General features: G+C 63.4%; 1 protein-coding gene across 1 annotated transcript; it reads right to left on the bottom strand.

Moving 5' to 3' along the window:
• Positions 1–744: 744 nt before the first annotated feature.
• On the bottom strand, positions 745–3,926 carry NKX2-3 (NK2 homeobox 3). The gene is made up of 2 exons (XM_075000000.1): positions 3,564–3,926; positions 745–1,768 (listed from the first exon to the last, which is right to left on the bottom strand). The coding sequence occupies exons 1-2, from the start codon at positions 3,895–3,897 to the stop codon at positions 1,131–1,133; spliced, it is 972 nt and encodes a 323-aa protein (XP_074856101.1). The 5' UTR covers positions 3,898–3,926; the 3' UTR covers positions 745–1,130.
• Positions 3,927–22,370: the final 18,444 nt, after the last annotated feature.

Below are 22,370 nucleotides of genomic sequence, written 5' to 3'. Positions count from 1 at the left end.
GCTCCCTGCCGCCCCACCCCACTCGGGCCCCCACTCCCTGCGTCCCGCTCCCTGCCGCCCCAGCCCCCTCTAACCCCCACCCCCTGCGCCCCGCTCCCTGCCGCCCCTCCCCCTTTGCCCCAGCGAAATCGCTAAACTTGTAGCAATAATGACCCGGCATTGAGCGGCCCGGCCCGGCCGCCCCTAATCAGCGCGGCCCGCGGCCCCCCTCCGCTCCCAGCCTGACGAACAAAACCCAGCACGTTTCTCATCCCGAGCGCATAAAGCGCCGGGCCCGGGCCCCAGCGGGGCGCCGAGCGACCCGTCAATCTCGGCGCCGGGGCCCCTTTGTCCCTGGCCCGCCTGCCCCACCTTTTGTTCCCGAATCCAATAAGCGCTATTCTCCCACCTTCCCCGGCGGCTCCTTTCAGCGCCGCCCGCCGGCCACAATGGCCCGGCCCGGCCCCATTCAGCGCCTGGCACGCTCACAAGCGCCGCGCCGGCCGCTCCCGGCCCCCGCGGGACACGGGATTACAGCGCCGGAGGGAGGGGGACGGGGACGGGGCTCCCAGCTCGGCCGCTCCCCACGCGCGGCCCGCCGCCAAGCCAGGGCCGAGCCCGGCGCTGCAGCCGCAGTCCTGGGCGCAGCGGAGCGCGGGGGCCGTGCGCGGGGCGAAGCCGAGGCCAAGGACTCCAGGGGGCCGGGCTCCACCCCAGCGCCCTCCCGGGACCCCGAGGCTCTGACAGGAGGCGACACCTATTGCACCTGGTTTATTCCCCGGCCGCGGCGGGGCTGGCGCTACAGCGGGACAGCGGATACAGGGCCTGGCTCCCGCCGGGGCCCGGCACTTTGGCGTTTGACAAGCGAAGCTGCTTGGACGGCGCGGGGCCGGACGGGTCTGGGCCCAGCCCCTTCAGTCCCGCGGCCCCACAGCCGCCGCACCTGGTCCCCTCCCGCACGGGGCCGCCGGGCTGAGCGGCCCACAGTGCCCGGCCTGGAGCGGGGCTGGGCGCGTCGCTGGCCGCTGCCCGAGGCTACCGCCCTAGGCAAGCGGCGCGGAGAGCTGCCTGCCAGCAGCCTGGGGCGTCTCCCTGTCCTTCCCCGGGGCCCTCAGGCCCCGCCTGGCCCAGAGTGTCCGCCGCCCGCGCGGCTACCAGGCCCGGATGCCCTGCAGAGCGCCCTGGCCGCAGGAGGGCCCCCCGGGCCCCTGGTGCAGCGGCTGGGCCGCGCCGCCGAAGCCCACGCTGCCCATGTTGCCGAAGGGCCCCGCGCCGGCGCCCACGGCCGCTCCCTGGCTGCAGGCGGGCTGCGCGCCCGAGCCGCCCGCCGGGTAGCTGCAGCCGTAGCCGGCGTTGTAGGCGGCCGAGTTGCCGTAGCCGTAGGCGGGGAAGCCGTTGTAAGAGTAGGGCGCGTTGTAGGGCGCGCCGTAGCCCGGCGAGCCCCCCAGGCAGGGCTTGCCGTCGCGCACCAGCACTGGCACGGCCACCCGGCGGGGCGGCTGCGGCTGCGGCTGCGGCGCGGGGCCCAGCTCCAGCGACTTGTCCTGCCGCTGCCGCTTGCACTTGTAGCGCCGGTTCTGGAACCAGATCTTCACCTGCGTGGAGGTGAGCTTGAGGCTGCTGGCCAGGTGCTCGCGCTCCGGCGCCGACAGGTAGCGCTGCTGCTTGAAGCGCCGCTCCAGCTCGAAGACCTGCGCCTGCGAGAAGAGCACGCGCGGCTTCCTGCGGCTGCGGGGCTTCGGCCTCTCCGCCTCCCCCGGCTTCTCCGCGGCGCCCGGCGGCTGCTCTGCTGGGGAGAGGAAGGGTTAGGGCCTGCGCCTGGGGCGGGCGCCGCGGTCCTCGCCGACGAGCGGTTCGCGCAGGACGGCACCCGGGGCCGGGCCGAGCCTCTGGGCGCTTGGCTAAAGCAGGGCGCCCGGGCGGTGCGCTACTGACAGCGCCTACCGGAGCCGTGTTGGCTGGGCCCCAGGCGGCTGTGTGCGGTTGCGGCTGCAGGCACAGGGCAGGGTGTGCGCACTGCTGTAGGCGCGGCGGGTGTCAGAGTGTTCCTATCGGCACAGGGGCTGTGTGTGCGGTCAGGGTGTTCCTATCGGCACAGGGGCTGTGTGTGTGGTAAGGGTGTTCCTATCGGCACGGGGGCTGTGTGCAGTCAGGGTGTTGTAGGCACATGCAGAGTGTGTACACCGCTGTCGGCACAGGGGCTGTGTGTGTGGTCAGGGTGTTCCTATCGGTACAGGGGCTGTGTGCAGTCAGGGTGTTGTAGGCACAGGCAGTGTGTACACCGCTGTCGGCACAGGGGCTGTGTGTGTGGTCAGGGTGTTCCTATCGGCACAGGGGCTGTGTGGAGTCAGGGTGTTGTAGGCACAGGCAGTGTGTACACCGCTGTCGGCACAGGGGCTGTGTGTGCGGTCAGGGTGTTCCTATCGGCACAGGGGCTGTGTGTGTGGTCAGGGTGTTCCTATCGGCACAGGGGCTGTGTGTGTGGTCAGGGTGTTCCTATCGACACAGGGGCTGTGTGCAGTCAGGGTGTTGCAGGCACAGGCAGACTGTGTACAACCCCGTCGGCACAGGGGCCGTGTGTGCGGTCAGGGTGTTCCAGCAGGCTCTCGGCGGCTGTGCGTGTGTGCGCTGCCGTGGGCCCCGGTGGCTCTGGGTTTAATCCGGGCTGTGCAGGATCCGTGGCGGGAGGCTGTGCTGACAGCCGTGGAAGCCGGCTGTTACCTGTCTGTAACAGGGAGCGCTGCAAGCCCGGCCGCTCGGCCACGGCAGCGCCGTCCGATCAAGGAGGCCCGTGCGCAGGTGCAGGGGACAGAGGGGACCCAGCCTGGCATCCCTGTCTGCGGCCCGGCTCTGCCCAGGGGGTCTGGGCCCTGGTCTCCGGGGCAGGTGGGACAGTGGGGACGGGAAGGGGGACGCAGCTCCCGGCAGAGCCAGGCCCCTCGGAGCAGGCTGCGCTGCAGGCTAAGCGCTGCCGGCCCCGGCTCAGCCGCCGCGTGCCGAGCTCAGGCGTGGGGCAGGAGACGAGTCTCATAGGCCGACATCCCGACACCCCCGGGGCCCGGGCTGGGGCCTGCTCTCCCCGGGGCCGCCCGCGTCCCCTCGCCCACCGGGGGCCGCCAGATGAGTTCCCCGTTCTCCTCCCACGCCGGGCCCGGCCCGACCGCCTCTGCGCCCGGGCAGTTCTGCCCCGCCCAGAGGCCTCCTGCTGCAGGAGCGGGCCCTGGGTCCGGCTCGCTCCCCGCGGCCGGGGGGCGAGTTCCTGGCACCGCCAGCGGGCGGCAGGTCGGATTCGGGCCAGTTCAGCTCCGCAGGCGCGGCGAGTGACAGCGGCGGGGGTTTGTGCCGCGCGGGGCTGCCGGGCCGGGCCGGGTCCCGCGGGTTATTGTTCCAGCCGCACAGCCCGCCCGCGCACGGAGCTGCCCGCCGGGGAGGGGAGCTCGGAGAAAGACCCGCGCGGCGCGGGGCAGACCCCGGCTTCGCTCCTGCTGCGGGCGGCGGCGGAGCGCGGCGGGCGAGCCCCGCTGGGGGACACGAGGCGGGTGGGGAAGCTGCGGGGTCCCTCGCCGGGTCTCCCCCATACTCACTGGGGTCCTGGTCCCCCGCCGGCTCCAGCGCCTGGCCCGGGTCGGTGGGCTCACACGACGCCCGCAGCACCGCCTGCACGTAGTTGTCCGGGGAGAGCCCCACCTCGCCTTGGCTGCCGGCCGCGGCCATGGAGCTCAGATAGGACAGCTTCTCCTCCTCCTCCTCCTCCTCCTCCGCCTCCGAGAAGCGGGCGGCGTCCGCGGCCGCCAGCAGGCAGGCCGCCGAGTGGAGGTGCTGCTCCAGGCGCGCCCCATAGCGCGGCTCCGGCTGCTCCAGGCTGAGGATGTCTTTGACAGAGAAGGGGGTGGAGGTGACGGGGCTCGGTAACATCATCCAGGCAGCGCCAGCACCCAGCACGCCCGGGGGTGGCGCAGCGCCCTGCAGGGCCCGGCGGCGCTCCCGCCTGCTGGGGGGCGCCGCGCCCGGGGAGGGGAGCCGGCAGTCGCGCGCCGAGAAAGCGGGGCCGCGCCTGCTCCGGGCTAAGTGGCCTCCATTAGGCCGGCGCTGGGGGTCTGCGTTTTGTTACAGCTCTGCGGGGACCAGCCAAGGGCTCAGGAGCCTCCTCTGCCCCGGGCCAGCACGTCACGGCGAGGAGGGGCCGGGGGCTGTGGGCAGCTTCCCCATTGGAGGGTGGGGTGGCTGAGCCGGCCCCCGAGCCCGGGCCCCGGCTGCGGCTGCCCTTCCACAAATAGCAATGTCTTGGGGCGAGGCTCTGGGGAGGCTGCTCCCGGGAACGCGCCAGCCCCGGCCTGCTCCCACCCGACGGGTCGGGGCCCGGGAGCCCCAGCGGTGCGCACCCCAGCGGGGCCTGGACAAAGCAAGTCAGTGCTAGGCACACGTCGGTAGGAAGGCACATCACACAGCTGGCGGCGGGCCCGGGGCGGCCCAGACACCCCGGAACCGAGGGCGGTGCGCGCGGGTCTCCGCAGCGGGCTGCGCCTGCCCGGCCTACGGGCCGACTGGAAAGTAGTCAGAAGTCTCAGTGAGTGGCTCCAGCGGGCGGGCGGGGGGTCCTGCCCAGGCCCGGGCCTGCCCCCAGCCTTTCTCCCTCCCCTGGGGTCCTCTCCTGGGCCTGCCCCTGATGAAGGCGCCCGGCGCTGCGGGCTCACCTGCAAAAGCCCTGGGGAGCCGGGCCTGCGGGTGGACTATAGGCGGAGGTTCCCCCGGCAGCCTGGGGGTGAGATCCCGGCCCCAGAGAAGTTAGTGGCAAACTCCCCTGGCGGCCCCCGGGCCTGTGCCTCGGCCAGACCCCATTGACCTTATGGAGCTCAGCTGGTTCACACGCGCTAGTCCGGCCTCGCCAGCGGCCTAGTGCAGCCTCTGCACTGCACCGAGCTCAGGAGCGGCCCGGAGCCCGCCCGCCCGCCGCAGCCCGGAGCGGGCAGGACAGCCAGCACCAGCCGGGGTCCAAGGTCCGCTCCCGGGGGTCAGCTGCAGCGCCCCGGAGGGGTCGCGACCGCCCCGCGCTCTGCCGGGGAAGGCCGAGCGGCCCAGGGCCCAGCAGTCCGCCTGCGTCTCCGGGTCCGCCGGCGGCAAGGGGAGAGCGCGGCGCTGCAAGGCGGACCCGGCAGGCCCTCCTGTGGCCGCCGCCGGCCCGATCCTGGCGCCCTTTGGAGCCGGCTGGGGAGGACAGGCCGAGCACGGCGACCAGGGCCCCGCTGCCCAGGCGGCCCGCCGCTGCCGACAGCAGAAGGCGGCTCTTCCTGGCGGCCAGGTGGGAGTCTGCGGACCGGACCCCGCGCGGGGCGCCGGTGTGTGGGGAGCTGGGCCGCCTCTGAAGGGCGCAGCGAAGGGGAAACACACCCGAGGACCCACCGCGCCGGGTTATTTCCTTTTAACCCACAGCTCTGTCGCTCCGCAGGCCCGCGGGACGCGCACCGGCGAGGCGGAAAGCAGCTCCGCGGCGGGGCAGAACTGGGCCCGGAGCCGGACCCGGACGGGGACCCGGACGCGCGTGAGTACCGCTGGCTCTGCGGACGGCTCACCCGGGCGCTCGGGGAGGAGGAGGAGGAGGCCCGGCCCGGCCCGGGGGCTGGTTCCGCAGGGTTGGGGCCTTCCGTGCCGGGGCCGCGGCCGGGGGGCTGCACGGAAACGTTAAAGCGGATTTCGGGGCGAGTCGGACGCGGGGTTTGTTCGGTTTGTCATTGACCTTCCGGCGGACACTGGCGCGCGGGCATCGATCGGTAACTGCTCGCTGCGGGCCGGGGCCGGGGCCGGGGCGGGCCGGGGGCTGTGCCCCACCGCCCGGCCGGGAGAGGGGAACAACCGGCGCACCTCGGCGGTCCACTCGATACGGCCGGGGTCCGGGCTCGCCTCGCGCCGCCGGGGAGCGACGGCCGCTCCCGGCTGGGCCGCAGAGACTCGCGCGTTCACCGGGCGTTTGTCTTCGCTCCTCTGCCCGGATCGTCACCCCCCTCGGGGCAGCGGCAGGGCCCCCCGATGTGCACCCGTAGCCGCGCCTCCTGCCTCGGCCGCCTCCTCCGGGATCGGGCCCCGCCGCCCGGTCACGTTTGCTCCTGCCGCGGCGGGAAGGCTGCGGCTGCTGGGAGCGGAGTCCGGAGCCGAGAGGGGTGAAACCCCATCTCCGACCCCGGGCCAGGATCTCGCCGGGAATCCGGCCAGGGCCAGGGAGGCTCCGGTGTCCCCGCTGCGCCGTTCTGATCGGGCAGATTCCCGTGCAGGCCCGAGAAGGGACCCGCTCCCGGTGCACCGGCCGCAGCTGCCCCCGCGCTTCAGAGGCCACTGGAAAGGCCAGGGCGCCGGGAGCGGGTCCAAGGCGGTGCCCTGCGGGCGGGGAGGCGGACAGGCCTGGGCGCAGAATCGGGCCCCTCTCCGGCGGTCTCGGTGTGGGGATCCGCGGGCCCCCTGGGCCGCCGGGTTCTGTCCCCGGAATCTTCCGCGGGTTTCCCCGCGGCTCCCAAGTGCGGTCCCAGGGCGCTGCGGGGCCGGGAGTCCCTCAGCGCGGCGCGCAGCTACCCCGGTGCCCGGGGAGCAATGCGGAGCCCTGGCCAGGGACCCAGGCACAGCGGGGTCATTCCTCCGCCGTGGCGCAGCTCGGCGCGCCAGGGGCTGCGCTAGTGCTGGGGCTCTGCCTGCGGGAGCCAGTCTCTCCTGCGGCCTGGATCCATGGCACCGTCCGGCCTCTGCTCGCCCTGGCGCTTTCCCTCCAGCCCGGCCCAGGGACAGACCAGGCGCCAGTTCCCGGAAAGGGCCTGGACCCGGGCCTGAGCCATGGCCCAGCGGCACTGGTGATGCGCCCTGCCGGGGGCGGCTGGGGCTGTGGGGTCCGCCTGCCCTGGTCCCGAGCCTGCCCGGGACGGCTGGGGCTGTGGGGTCCGCGCCCCTTCAAAGGGGCGGGCTGCGGCACGGGGATCGAGCCCTGACTCCTGCAGGAATCTGGCGGCTCCCGGCCGCTCGCTCCGCTGCTGGGAGACCCGAGGCGTTAATCCCCCCCGCACCCCAGCCAGGCAGCGTCAAGCCGGGGAAAGGGTGGGGCGCAGCCCAGGGACTCCCCGGCTCCCCCGAGCCGCCGCGCACGTCAGTCGCCCTGATTGTATCGGGTTTAGCCGAAATCAGCCCTCCGGGCCTGCTGCGGCTGGGCGGACGCGGTTCCAGCCTGGGGAGGCCCTGGCCTAGGGCCGCTGAGCGGCGTTTTACCACCTGCTGCTGGCAGCGCCCCAGCCCCGTGCGCCCCCCTTGGCTTACGTCCCCCGCCGCAGGCCCCGAGGCCTGACCCAGGGCGGGGGGCTCGGTGACCTGGTGGCGTTGGAGCGTTTCTGTCTCAGGATCTACCGCCTGGCCGTGTGAGTGCGGGACGAGAGAGGTTCCCTTGCTGCGTGCCCGGCACAGCACCACACCCCGCCCCCGGGCGGGTAAATACCGGCACGCACACGCTCCTGGCGGGTGCCGGCACAGCACCACACCCCGCCCCCAGCGGGTAAATACCGACACGCACACGCTCCTGGTGGGTGCCGGCACAGCACCACACCCCGACCCCGAGCGGGTAAATACCGGCACGCACACGCTCCTGGCGGGTGCCGGCACAGCACCACACCCCGCCCCCAGCGGGTAAATACCGGCACGCACACGCTCCTGGCGGGTGCCGGCACAGCACCACACCCCGCCCCCGAGCGGGTAAATACCGGCACGCACACGCTCCTGGTGGGTGCCGGCACAGCACCACACCCCGCCCCCAGCGGGTAAATACCGACACGCACACGCTCCTGGTGGGTGCCGGCACAGCACCACACCCCGACCCCGAGCGGGTAAATACCGGCACGCACACGCTCCTGGCGGGTGCCGGCACAGCACCACACCCCGCCCCCAGCGGGTAAATACCGGCACGCACACGCTCCTGGCGGGTGCCGGCACAGCACCACACCCCGACCCCGAGCGGGTAAATACCGGCACGCACACGCTCCTGGCGGGTGCCGGCACAGCACCACACCCCGCCCCCAGCGGGTAAATACCGACACGCACACGCTCCTGGTGGGTGCCAGCACAGCACCACACCCCGCCCCCAGCGGGTAAATACCGACACGCACACGCTCCTGGCGGGTGCCGGCACAGCACCACACCCCGCCCCGGAGCGGGTAAATACCGGCACGCACACGCTCCTGGTGGGTGCCGGCACAGCACCACACCCCGCCCCCAGCGGGTAAATACCGACACGCACACGCTCCTGGTGGGTGCCGGCACAGCACCACACCCCGCCCCCAGCGGGTAAATACCGACAGGGACACGCTCCTGGCGGGTGCCGGCACAGCACCACACCCCGCCCCCAGCGGGTAAATACCGGCACGCACACGCTCCTGGCGGGTGCCCGGCACAGCACCACACCCCGCCCCCAGCGGGTAAATACCGACACGCACACGCTCCTGGCGGGTGCCGGCACAGCACCACACCCCGCCCCCAGCGGGTAAATACCGACACGCACACGCTCCTGGCGGGTGCCCGGCACAGCACCACACCCCGCCCCCAGCGGGTAAATACCGACACGCACACGCTCCTGGCGGGTGCCGGCACAGCACCACACCCCGCCCCCAGCGGGTAAATACCGACACGCACACGCTCCTGGCGGGTGCCGGCACAGCACCACACCCCGCCCCCAGCGGGTAAATACCGGCACGCACACGCTCCTGGCGGGTGCCGGCACAGCACCACACCCCGCCCCCAGCGGGTAAATACCGACAGGGACACGCTCCTGCCGGGTGCCCGGCACAGCACCACACCCCGCCCCCAGCGGGTAAATACCGGCACGCACACGCTCCTGGCAGGGGGCAGCGTTGTCACGTGGAAACCCTTTAACACCCTGTCCGGCGGTCAGTGGGTCCGGCTCGGCAGGGCCCCACGTCCCGCGGCACCAGCTGGTTAGCTTCGGCGGGTGCGGGCCGCCTGGATGGAGCCCGCGATCGCTGCTTTTATTAACCCTACACGGCAGCAGCTGGCGGCCGGGAGGCCAGGCAGGGCCCGGCTGGAGCGCCGCGGGGCCTGGCTCCAGGGAGTGACCGGCCCACAGCCTTCCCTGCAGGGCAGCCTGCAACGCGTGCGGGGCGCCACGCGGCACTGGGGCGCCCGCACAGCCCTTGTGTGGGGGGGGGGGGCTGCACGGACCCGCGGGGGGGGAACGGGAATAGCTCCCCGAGGCCGCACTTGGGAAGGCGGGCTGTAGGGACCCCCCGAGGCGGGCTGTACACGGGGCTGTACACGGGGCTGTGCGGTCCGGGGCGGGCTGTACACGGGGCTGTACACTGGGCTGTGCGGTCCCAGGGCGGGCTGTACACGGGGCTGTACGCGGGGCTGTGCGGTCTGGGGCGGGCTGTACACGGGGCTGTACACGGGGCTGTGTGGTTCCCTGGGCTGTGCTGGCTGTACACGGGGCTGTGCTGTCCCTGGGGCTGGCTGTACACGGGACTGTGCGGTCCTGGCGCACGCTGTATACGGGGCTGTGCTGTACACGGGGCTGTACACGGGGCTCTGCGGTCCTGGGGCGAGCTGTGCACGGGGCTGTGCGATTCCCGGGACTGGGCGGGCTGTACACGGGGCTGTGCGGTCCTGGCGCAGGCTGTACACGGGACTGTGCTGTACACGGGGCTGTACATGGGGCTATGCGGTCCTGGGGCGGGCTGTACACGGGGCTGTGCGGTTCCCGGGGCTGTGCTGGCTGTACACGGGGCTGTGCTGTCCCTGGGGCGGGCTGTACACGGGGCTGTGCGGGCTATATATGGGACTGTACACGGGGCTGTGCGGTCCCCGGGGCGAGCTGTGCACAGGGGTGTACAGGGGGCTATGCGGTTCCCGGGACTGGGCGGGCTGTATATGGGGCTGTGCGGTCCTGGGCGGGCTGTACACTGGGCTGTGCGGTCCCGAGGCGGGCTGTACACAGGGTTGTACACGGGGCTGTGCGGGCTGTACACTGGGCTGTGCGGTCCCGGGGCGGGCTGTGCACTGCGGGCTATATATGGGACTGTACAGGGGGCTGTGCGGTCCCCGGGGACGTGCATGAGCCAAGCGAAACAGGAAGGAGGCGGGTTGAGCCGCCCTGCCCGGGTCTCCAAGGGAAGCCGGTTTGTTGAGCTCCACCCAGCTGCTCCCCGGGGTCCGGCTGCTCTCGCCGGGGGTCAGTGTCGGGGCTCGGACAAGCCAGGCTGCTACGCACCTCCCCCGGGCTGGTGCCGGCCGGCGGAGGCGGGAGAAGAGCGCAGGGCGGGTTTGCCGGCTCCGCGGCGTGGTTCTCCCCTGTCCCGAGGCCGCGGCACTGAGACGTCCCCCGTTCGGGCGTGCGGCCCCCCGGCGCGCCAGGCCCCGGGAAGCCCCGGTGGCCCCAGCCCTTTGTTTCCCAGAAGTCGTTGGCGCTTCGGAACTGATTCCCCGCGGCGCCCAAATAAGGGAAAGGGAGCGCGGCGCGCCGCGGGGCTGGGGCTGGGGCTGGGGCTGGGGCTGGGGCTGGGGCGGCGCCGGGGAGTCACACGAGCCCGACTCTGGCCAGCAGCCTCGGTCGGAGTCCCAGACTGAGCCGCATCCTGCCGCGCTCATTGCGCCCGGGCGGGTCTGGCTCCCAAAGCCGCTCAGCGCCGCAGGGAGGCCCGGGGGGTGGGACCCGGGGCAGCGGGTGAAGGACCAGGCCCGGGAGCCGAGGGGAGCTGGGGCGCTTGCGGGCCGGTAAGCCTGGCCTGGCCCGGGCACCGCACACGTGGGGACCCCTCCCCGATGTGCTTCCTCCGCAGCCCCTCGCTGGCCTACTGCGGCCGGACACGGGGACCGCGGCCGGGCCCTCTCCCCGAGCCGTGGGGCTGGGCCCGGCGCAATTCACCCACAGGCCCCAGCCTGGGCGCCGGGTGCCTGCGCGCTGGGCCGGGCAAGCGGGGCCTTTCCCGGGGCGCCCTGGCTCGGAGCTGCGGCTGAGCGTCGCCGGGGGTGCTGCGGGGAGGGGAGGGGCCGGGACGCGGGGGCCACGGCCGAAGGGAAGCGACGTCCCGCTGCTGGCGGTGGCTGGGTGCGAGGACGCGGGAGGTTCCCGGCTCCGGCCGGGGGGGCCGCGCGGTCGCTGGTTATTTAGCGGCGCCCGCTGCCTTCCGCGCGCCCCGCTCTGTTTGGACAGGGGATTAGCGTAATGGATGGCGCGGAGCTGCGGGTCCTGCGCCCGGAGCCAAGAGCCGGCCCCAGCCCGGGCCCCTCCCCGCAGCAGGCGCCGGCGCCGGGCGGGCACCGCTCCCCTTCCTGCGCCGTGCGCGTTTGGGGCGCGGGGAGCTGGGCTTTCTCCGGAGGTGCTAATTGCTCCATTAGCGGCCGGCGGCTCCGCGCTAATGGCTGGAGACAAACAAACACGTTAATCCCCCGTGTCTCCGGCTCAGGCCCAGCCTGTGATCTCTGCCCGCCGCGGGTGTTAGGGCTCCGTCCCTCCTGGCCGCGGCTCCCGCCCCGGGGGCCCCTGACCCCGCCGCAGCTGAGACGGGCGGGCGGGTCGGAGGCGCGGGCGCTGGGTGCTCGGGAGCCTCCAGGGCCGGCCTGGCCCTCGCAGTGTCCCAGCCCTTGCGCAGCGTGGCCGCTCGGGGCACAGACTGCGGGAGACGCCGGGCCCAGGCCCCCCACCGCAGCTCCGCTCCTGCCCCATCCCGCCGGCTCCCTGCGCTGGCCCGGGCGCGGTCCCCGGCTCCGCACAGCCCATGCCGGTGTCACCGCGTTCTCTGTGCCCGCCTGGGTCCCCGCTGCCAAACGGGGCCTTCCCGGGGCTCTGGCCGCGGGTTTCTGTGGGAACCGCGGGGACCGGGCTCCCTGCGCCGCTGCGCCGCTGGCACTTGCTCGCCGGCTTCCCGCTGCTGCGGGGGCGGCAGCCGCGAAGGAGGCTCCGATGGGCACCAGGGACGCAGGTGCAGCGCGTCTCCAGGGCCCGGCGTGGTTCTGGGCAGAGGCGCTGCTCCGGGCCGGTCTCTTGCCTGCTGGGAAGTGGCCCGTGCCCGCACGGCGGGGGCTGCACCACGGCCTGGGGGTGCGAGGAGCCCCCCGCCAGGCTGCCAGGCGTGGGCCTGATGCGCTCCGCTCCCTGGCGGGCAGGGGCCGCCAGACCTCCAGCGGCGCGGGGAGCTGCCGGCTCTGCGGAGAGGCGATCGCCTGCGGAGACCTGGCCCCTCGGTCCTCGGCGGGGTCCTGTCGGGTGTCACCCCGCGCGGCCAGAGATGGGCCAAGGCGCGGAACCCGCCTGCGTCCGGCCTCGGCCGTCCCCCGGCCCGGGGCCGCAGCCGGAGCCCGGAGCTGGGGCTGGGGCTGGGCACAGCCGGTCCGCGGGCGGTGCGGTGCGGTGCGGAAGAGCCTGAGCGTCCCGGCCCCCTTTGCAGCTACTCCCGCGCGCCGCGCCGGCTCGGGCCAAACTGCAGACGGAACCGATTCCCTTGTCTCCATGTGCAGAACTTCCCCCGCCCCGGGGAACCGGCAAGCGGGGCCCTTGGCCCGACTAGCTGCGGGCGGGGAGCAGCGGAGGGGGACGCGTTCCCCTTCTCCTTTGGCCGGGCTGCAGCGCGCGCAGGGGAGCGGCCAGGCGGGAAGGCCTTGTCACACCTCCCGGGTAAGGAGAAGTACCCAGCGGAGAAAAGGGATCTGCTCCCACTCCGCACACGGCCTGGGGCGGGGCGCGGCGCGGCGCGGCGCGGGGTCAGTGCAAGTTGGGTTCTCTGACTGAGCTGCAGCGAAATCGGTACATGCACTCAGCGTTGCGGAGGTCGGGGTGCACCTGTAAAGTCAGTGGAACCCCCAACCCTTCAGGGACAGCCCTGCCCCAGCAGCCAGGTGCCCCAGGCAGCAGTGCGGCCCCAGAGCAGTTGTGGGGCTGCTCCAGGGAAGCTGCTGGAGCCTGAAGAAACCCCCTGGGTGGAAGGGGAGATGGAAAGATTGGCCCAGTAGTACCGGCTCCATCCCCTCCCTGGGCCTCCCCTGACTCTGCTGTCTTGCTCCTTGCTCGTAGCCAGCCAGGGAGCTTGCATTTAGCCAGGCTATGCACCAGAAGGAGCAGTTACTCCAAGAGCCCCCAGCCTCTAGCCACCAGGTGTGCCAAGTAACCACAGTGGTTCTACCACCGTGGGAACCCACTGCACAGGCAGGGAGGAAGGGCCTGGATTTGCCCCAAGGGACCAGAACTTGTGCATTTCTTTGGGAAAACTGTTACTATGAATGTTTCCTTTTCTATTTGATTGAGCGTGAACACCAGGAAAACACTCCCGTTTGTCTCTGGTCCTTTGGGGCGAATTTTCCTCCCTTCCCTGCTTGAGTAATTTATTTTTTGTTAAGAGACATTTGCGGTGACAAATGGCTTGAGACTACACCTCAAAATGAAATGTTAGCCAGAAAACAGAGTTTGCTGAGGGTGAGTGTCTGGGAACCTGGTGAGCATCAGTCCTAGGCTTCAGGGACTGATCTGAAGGGGTTCTGAGCACCATGAATTGAAGCAAGAACCTAGCATTTTACAGCACCAGAGCAGTACATGCCAGAAACACAGGGCATCAGATCAATAGACGGGCAGGTTCGATAGATTGAAACTCCGAAGGGAGACATATGTACAAGATTAAATACAAGGGTATTCCAGTGCAGACTGGGACATCTGAAACTCAGGCAGACCTGATGTATCAAGATGACCTGGGAATCAAATCGCAGGAGTGGACAAAGGTCACCCAGTGTCTGAGCCAATGCAGGACAGGAAATGTATATGCCAAAGTGCTGATGCTGCTTGGTTTTAATAGAGCATCTTATATGCACAGTATACAGCCAGGCTTCCCAGAGCCCCCCCACTGCACAGTACAGCCTTGGAATTATGGACTGTTAAAGGAGAGTAAAACTGTGAAGGAAAGTCTCCAATCAATCACATTTTACTGCTTGGGAGGGGGGAACACTGCGGCTGGGCCCCTGCTGGCAGACACCACCAGATACAAACACACACGCAGGTTGAAAACCCACAGCCATTCATGGGAGCCCTTTGTCCGTGTTTTGAGAGGCTACTGCTGCACACTGATGTCTGTTCAGAGGTTAAGAACTAGGGCTGCAATTTGTCCCAGAGCAGCATGAGGCCCATGCACCACTTAAATGCAGAGGCCTTCATACCACTCAGTCCCACAGGGGCTGCTCACAAGAAAGTGGCAGGATTGGGCCCTGGGTTTCTATCCCCTGTAAAGAACACACCAATTAAAATTAAGCCAATTAAATTTTAACAGGTCTGGTGAGCCTTTTATTGCTTAATAAAAACTGAGGCTTAACGCTGTCAGAGTTTGCCATGTGTATACATCACGGATTGAATTCTTGCTGTCCCTGCAGCTTAATGCTTCCTTTCCCAAGACCTCCCTGTCTGGTCGCTTGGGTTCATCTTCCTGCTGTGTCTGTGGTGCTGGAAGCGCGACTGCGATTGGGCTGGCTGGCGCGTGCCAGGCCTGCTCGCTGCCTTTTGCTTTCTCCTGGAAGTGGGTTCGTCTGAGTGAGGTGTGTCCCTGGAGAGTGTCCTTGGTGTGGCTGTGTCACAGAGGTGGCCCTGTTAGTCTGTAGCTTTGAGAACAACAAGAAGTCCTGTGGCACCTTGTAGACTAACAGATGTTTTGGAGCATAAACTTTCATGGGACACTGTTTACCCCTTATTCTCTCAAGAGGTTTTGGCTCATAGAAACGCTCCTCAGATGCCTGCCCTCTGACCTACATGCATGTGAGGTGACAGCAGCTGTGCTCAGCAATGGGGGTGGGTGGTGGCTGAGGCCCCAGTTTGGAAACAAAGCAGATAAGTTCCACTTGCTTTGGGGAGCGGCTCAGCAGTTCAGCCTCATCACTTCTGTTGCTTAATCAAATTCCTGCTAAGTGCTGGGCTGCTTTGTTGCCATGCCTGCAAGGTCACACTTTGCATTGTTTAACTTGCTACGACCAAGTGGGAATTTTCTGTAACCTATGTATGATGCTGATGTTTCCCTCTGTACTTTGCAATGCTGCCTAGTGGTGGCAGAAGAGTTAAACTTGCTCTTGGGGTGTAGCAAGAGAGGAGGTGTTGGGCCACCCAACTGGGTGAGGTGGAATGACTGGATTGTCAATGGGCAGCTCAGGCCTGTGAGCTCAGCTGGCTTTGTGGGAAGATTCCCCCTGGCTGCGGGTTGTGCTGGGGAGGGCGCCAAGTGGGAAACGCATTTTCACACCTTCCCAGTAAGTAACAGGGAGAAAGCCGTGCTAGTCTATATACTATCAAAACAAAAAAGCCGTCAGGACAGCTGAGGGGCCAAAGAGGGTAACAGTGGCTTTTGGAGAGTCTGCGCAGCTCCCATCTGGCCTTGGCAAAGAGGGTGAGATCCAGAACCAGATTCCTCAGCAGCTTGGCAAGGTGGAGCACTGGCTTGGACAATGGCTCATGCTGTGTGAACCTAAAGACTTCCTGGGATTGAGGTCCTGGGTACTAATAAATTACGCTCTGCTCCAAAAAGGCTGCCTGCCTCTTTCTGCTGGACTCGCTGGGCAGAGCTGTTTGGGTGAAGTGGGAGTGCTGGAGCCCACCAGTGGGACACCTTGGGGGTCATGGTCACTGAACAGGTTCCTCCCAGACCCTGTTTGCAAGCTGGGGCATAGCACAGATCCTGCACTTCTGTGACTGCTGGTGCTGTGACACGAATGCACCAATCTCTACCCCAGCTCCTGAACAACTATACCAGTTTTCAAGCCAATTGAGCCACAAGTACAGATTTTAAAGACAAGTCAACCTCCCCTTTGCAGAGAAACCATGAGGCACAGAGAACCAAAAAGTTACCAAGGTTCTCAAATCAGAAAAATTGCAATCAAGGTGGGCAAATCAGAGAGCCAAGAGGCGGTAAGGCTGGCGGGGGAAGTCAAGAGTTAGATAAAGCAAAGTATGTAAAAGAGTCCTTATAATGGGCCAGCTAATTTCTGTCCCAGCTCAAGCCACATGTTAATGCGTTGAATATGAATATAGTGTGTATGTGGCCTAAACTGCATTTAGGCCTCTAGTCTCTGTGTACACTACAAAACTTTGTTAACAGAAATTGTTTTTTATTGATACAGATTTGGGTTGGTTACATGCAACATTGACATAAACATGCAAACCCAGCTTGCCTCTTAGTCGCTAAAACACCTCCCGGTGTCCATGTAGAAGCTCCAATATTTGTGCTGGTTCTCACCCACAATTATTTCCAACTTGGGGACAACTTATACCTCCAAATAAGTGGCTCTGCTATGGTCACTCGCGTGGCCCCACAGTATGGCAACATTTTTATGGGCGACTTAGAACAATGATTCCTTACCTCTCATCCCATTACCCCTCCTTTACTTATGCTACATCTATGACATATTTATCATTTGGACACAAGGTAAAGAGACTCTGGAAGAGTTCCACAGAGATTTTAACAACCTGCACCCTGCCATCAATCTCAGCCTTAACTGTGCCACTCGAGAAATACATTTAGTGGACACCACAGTACAAATCACTGATGGCCACATCAACGCCACTCTCTACCGGAAGTCCACTGACTTCTACACTTATCTACATGCCTCCAGCTTCCATCCAGCTCACACCATATGATCCATCATTTACAGTCAAACCCTTCGATACAATCACATCTGCTCTGATCCTACCGACAGAGACCGAAAACTCCAAGACCTCTACCAAGGCATATTAGGTTGCATCAAGAGGAGCGTTGCCAGTAGATCCAGAGAAGTGATTATTCCTCTTTATTCGGCTTTGGTGAGGCCGCATCTGGACTACTGTGTCCAGTTCTGGGCCCCCAGTTATAGGAAGGATGTGGATACACTGGAGAGGGTCCAGTGGAGGGCGACCAAAATAATTAGGGGGCTGGAGTATATGGCCTATGAAGAAAGGTTGAGGGAATTGGGACTGTTTAGTCTGAAGAAGAGAAGACTGAGGGGGGACTTGATAACAGCCTTCAACTTACTGAACGGAGGCTGCAAAGAGGCTGGAGAGAGGCTGTTCACAGGGGTCACGGATGGCAGAACACGGAACAATGGTCTCAAGTTGGGGTTGGAAAGGTCCAGGTTGAACATTAGGAAAAACTTTTTCACTCGGAGGGTGGTGAAGCATTGGAATGGTCTCCCCAGGGAAGTAGTGGAGTCTCCATCCCTAGAGGTGTTTAAGTCTCGCCTCGACAAAGCCCCGGCGGGGCTGATCTGATGAGTTTGGTCCTGCTTAGAGCAGGGGGCTGAACTTGATGGCTTTTTTAGGTCTCTTCCAGCTCTATTGTTCTATGGTTTAAGTCTCGCCTCGACAAGCATTCATAAAACTTAATTATCCACTGGGAGAAGTTAAAAAAACAGATTAACTGGGCCAGATGAATACCCAGAAACCAGCTACTTCAAGACAGGCCAAAGAAGATCAATAACAGAACACAACTTGTCATCACCTATAGCCTCCAACTCAAACCCCTGCAATGCATCATTAAAAACCTACAACCTATTCTAGATCATGATGCTACACTCCAGAAGAGTTTAGGGCCTGTCCTTTCCTCTAGACAACCTCTTAACCTAGGAAACATTCTCACTAGTAATCACAGGCTACACCACAGTAATTCTAATTCTGGAACCTCTCCTTGCAACAAACCCTGCTGCCAACTTTGTCCACGTATTTATTCTGGGGATACCATCACTGGACCTAACTATCAAAACAAAAAAGCAGTAATGTAGCACTTTAATAACTAATGAAATAATTTATTAGGTGATGAGCTTTTGTGGGACAGACCCACTTCTTCAGATCATGGTGTGTCAGAGGAAAGCTTGTCACCTAATAAATTATTTTGTTAGTCTTTAAAGTGCTACATGGCTGCTTATTTTTTTTTTTGATAGAATAAAGACTAACACAGCTGTCCCTCTGGACCTAACCATGTTAGTTACAAGATCAAGGGCACATTCTCCTGTGCTTTGAACAACATTATATATATATATATGTCATTATGTGCCAATAATGCCCCAGTACAATATACATTGGACAGACTGGGCAAAATCTTCACCAAAGAATGAATGAACACAGAGCAGACATTAGGAATCTCAATACACATAAGCTGGTCAGTGAACACTTCAATGGAGTGGGCTGTTCTGTTAAAGACCTGAGAATTTGTGTCTTAGAACAAAAAGACTTTAAAAACAGATTACAGAGAGAAAGTTCTGAATTGGAATTCATATTCAAATTCCACACATTAACACTTGGTATGAACAGTGACACCAATTACCTCAGGCGTTACAAGGACTGCTTCCCTTCCTTTGATGCTCATTATTATCTCAAGCAGGACACAACAGTCCCCATCCCTCACCCCCCTCCTTCAGTCCTGTGTATGTGATTTGTCAGTTTTTATTGCAATTTTTTTTTTGGTCCTCTGTACTTATAAATGTCCGTCTGGATTGGAAATGAGACTGATCTGATGAAGTGGGTCTGTCCCATGAAAGCTCATCACCGAATAATCATTTGTTAGGCTTTAGGGTGCTACAGGACTGCTTCTTTTGTTTCGTGAAGATACAGACTAACACAGCCACCTCTCTGGACTACTATTCTGCAGTAACCTGAGGTAGGAGCCTCAGTTTTCTTAGGCTCAGCGTCAGTGCCTAGTTGGTGATGGGCGTTTCAGTGTGATGACGTCTCCCATGAATATGGTGGGCCTTCGTGCCATTTTGTAACGTAGGCAACCAAATGACACCTGACATTTGTAACGTAGGCAGGTGGTGAATAAAATCCTCATGCACCCCACATTGTCACAGACCCACTTCCTTAGATTCCGGGTATGTTGGGGAGGAGATTCTGAAGAAGTGGGTCTTACTCATGAACCCTAATGAGTGTGTTAGTCTTTAAGGTTGCTGCAGGACTGCTCGTTATGTGTGTTCCAAGTGCAGTGTTTATTTATTACCACAATCCCTCCAGCTTGGGGCTGGAGAGGGGAGTGTGTGGGGCTCCTGCTGCTCAGGCTCAGGTATGTGTGGTGAACCAGAACCGGTTACCAGCACTTTGTGATAAACGTACAATCGAGTTTCGTATTAGCGGATTCAGAGGAGCTCTAGCGCTGAGCTCTCTAGTTCCTCTCGCCCATTGCTCAGCATTCGTACAGAAATAACCCTCACACGGCCCTCTCCTGCCTGGTTTTCAGTGTGTCTGGTGTCAAGGCTCTCACCAGAGCTCTCGAGTTTCCCACTGGCTGGAGAACTCATTTTGCCAAATTTAAATGGCAAGGCCCAGCTTCAGCCCAGGAGTCACTGCACTGCTGGCCCCAGGGGAGTTCTAAATGAGTAACAGGACATGGTTTGTGAGGCTTTGCCTTTGTTTTGCTCTGGGTAGACGCTGCTGTTGTCGTTGCTCCCAGCTTTATCCTAGGAACAGGTAAAGAATGAATTTCAAGCACGCTGCTGTGTTGTGTGCAGAGTACGGTTCCCATGGGTTAGCCACATGCCCTTCTCAGCTACAGCTCCACTGAAGAGCAATTGTGTGACTTAAAGAGAGAGATATCAGGTGCTGCTGAAGGCTTGGAACATACAACAGTAAGTGGCTCAGATAGGAGAGGTGTGAAGGAACAGAGCATGGGGCAGGGAACAACCTCAGTGAGTTGTGGGGTAGCTGGGCTCCCTCTGCTGTTCTGTCAAAGTGCCTCCGTTTGTTCTGGAAGTGTCTCTTTTAGAGGCTGTCCAGGGCATGCTCATTCTACCAAGACTGCTGCCAAGGGAAGGAGGTTGCATGGTGCGGATACTTGTGGAATAGGGACTGAACTGGAACCCTGGACTCATGGTATATAGGCCCCTGAACAGCTAGAAGGAAACCAGAGACCTCGTCCCACCTGTTGTTACTGCACAATCGCTGGTTGTGCCTCTGACAGCCCCGGGGTGTCTAAGGGCTGCTTTGTAACTGCTATGTGCCTGTGCACAGGGTGCTCTGTGTAAGCAGTTACCAAGGAGGACAGGCATGTGGGTCTGTGTCTAGGGCTCCTAGGCTCTCGGGCCATGCAGGCCGTAAATACTCACTCGACAGGTGAGTGGCCCGGGAGAGGACGTGTGGTCATGGTGTTGCGAACATGGCAGAAGGTGTACAGACATACTTAACCAGTAAGATGGAAAAAGAAATTGGGCCAGAGGCAGATCTGCACCTCTTAAACCAGTAACACAGGCAGCTCACCACAACAACCCGGCCCTGTGCAGGTTGGTCACAGGCACCAGGTGAAGGACACTTGCAAAGGAATCCTGTAGTTACAGACCACAAGTCTCTCTTGTCAGGGTCTGTCTCCTTCCCAGCATGTCCAGTCTGGATTCAGCAGCACCAGGCAAAGGCAGCAGCCCCCTCTCTGGCTGCTCCCCCATCCCATCCTGCTGAGATCACCAACATCTGCTGGGGCTGCCTGGGAGATGCTGCTCGTCCCTCAGCACCCAGGCTTCGCATTTACACAAACTGGGGCAGTAGTATTGGGAGACCACAGAGCAATGGCTCATGGTGCCCGATGCCCTTCTGTGGGCGGGTAGGGCCAAACACACTTTGACCAACCTGCCTCGCTACTCGACCCCGTGCACATGCAGCACATGTGCAGCCAAACGTCCACAGCTCGCACACGTACACACAATGCACACGCCTTGCTGACAGGCTGGAAAGTACAAGCCATGTCCTTGTGCTGACCTGTGGGTGCCCTTTGCAGAGCCATCGGAAAGGCTTTCTCATTGTGCAGTCTCAGGGCTTCCAGGGAATTAGTCAGCAGGCTGGAATCGTGCTCTGTGTATGTGACCCCCTCCTCTCCCAGCTCTGGAGCCGGACCGGTCCAAGAGATATGTTACCAGGGTGACAGCGAGGTGTGATGGATGGAGGGAGAGTGGCTGCGGAGTAGCAGGGCTGCTGGTCAGTAACCCAGGGCTATGTTTATAAGAAGGAAGAGGCTGTTTCCTGGAGCTAACATAATGCAGCTCTAAAAAAGGCAGGGGAAATACATCATGCAAGGAGACCGCAGCCATGAGAGGGGAGGGCTGCTGTGGAGCCCAGCACCAGAGAGAGCCTCAGGTCAAGGTGCCTCTGACAGGGCCTTTTTTATAGGCCATTTGCGTGAGAGTTTGCTGCTGTTTCTCTGTAGCCCTGACAGCAGCTCAAGGCCCAGCCGGGGTTTGGGGAAGGTCTAATCTAAACGGCCACTTTCCAGGGCCCACTGATTTATTTCGAGAATAAATAACAAATACTGACTATTGTTCAGCAGCTCTGCAGTGGCAGTCGCCCATTAGGAGCCAGCCCCGCGCCCTGTCCCACTGCACACACAGCTTGGCTCTCGGAAGGGTTGGTGGCGCAGACGAGGGAGCCCAGCTGCCAAGGAATCTCAAAGATGAATTTACTGGGACAGGAAATCTCCTTCTTGCCCTCTTCTACCTTCTGCCGCGTGCACGCAAGACCCCACTCGCCGTACAGTGGCGCCTGTGTGAAGGAGACGGCAGGCCCAGCCCGAAGACAGGCAGCAGGATGGTCCCCAGGCCTTCCTTCACCATGTGCCACTCTTGGAGTAAGGCAGCGCTAGTCTCCTTCCCACGACCCTCAGCACCACAGGATCATGCGCACACAGAAACACACCAGCTGCTTCTGAGGCATCGTGGCATAAGGCTGGTTCCACATTTCACCCCCAGTCCAGCATGGCTCATCCCATGGATGAGGAGGGGGCACGTGCCATTGGGTTCATAGCTGTGCATGTCTCCAGGGCTCACACTCACGCATTTACCCAGGAAACCAGAGACGAAGCAGACCTATGAGATCACCAGCAGCCAGCAGCCAGGGCCGTGTGTTTAGGTTTAAATGTCCTATGGTGCAGGTTTCCCACAAGCCAGGCACATCTTGCTGTGGGGGAGCTTTTCCTCATATTCAGCCTAATTCTCCCTGAATACATTTTATCCCATTCAACTCCTAGCTAAGCTTCCTTGACACCCCAAAGAATTGCCTCCCCTTGGGTTGTGAAGCCCTTCAGCCATTTCCAGACCATTAGCTGCCAAAGCTGCTACTTAGCCAGACTCGTCAGATTTATCTCTTTCCATAACTTGAGCACTCCGGGTTCCTCCTGGGGTTCTACTTTGTCAACACCCCAGGGGTGGCCCTCCATTGAAATTGGTGGCAAAATTGCTGTTGAAAGGACTTGGCCAACAGAATGGTTATGACTTGCCTGTTTCATGTCTTTGTCCTTACGTTATTTGTCCTTTCATGTGGTGCACCTCCTGGGGGGGGGCAGATCTGAACACTTCGCAGTATATGCTGGCCCTGCTGGCAGTGGCCACTAAGTCGGGGGGGGCTAGTTGGTTGTCCCCCACCCTTAATAATCTGCGTTGCTCAATGATTCCCTCCC

This window comes from Carettochelys insculpta, chromosome 7 (genome assembly GCF_033958435.1).
Source record: "Carettochelys insculpta isolate YL-2023 chromosome 7, ASM3395843v1, whole genome shotgun sequence".
NCBI classification, from domain to species: Eukaryota; Metazoa; Chordata; order Testudines; family Carettochelyidae; genus Carettochelys; species Carettochelys insculpta.
This window is presented reverse-complemented; position numbering and strand designations above follow the sequence as displayed.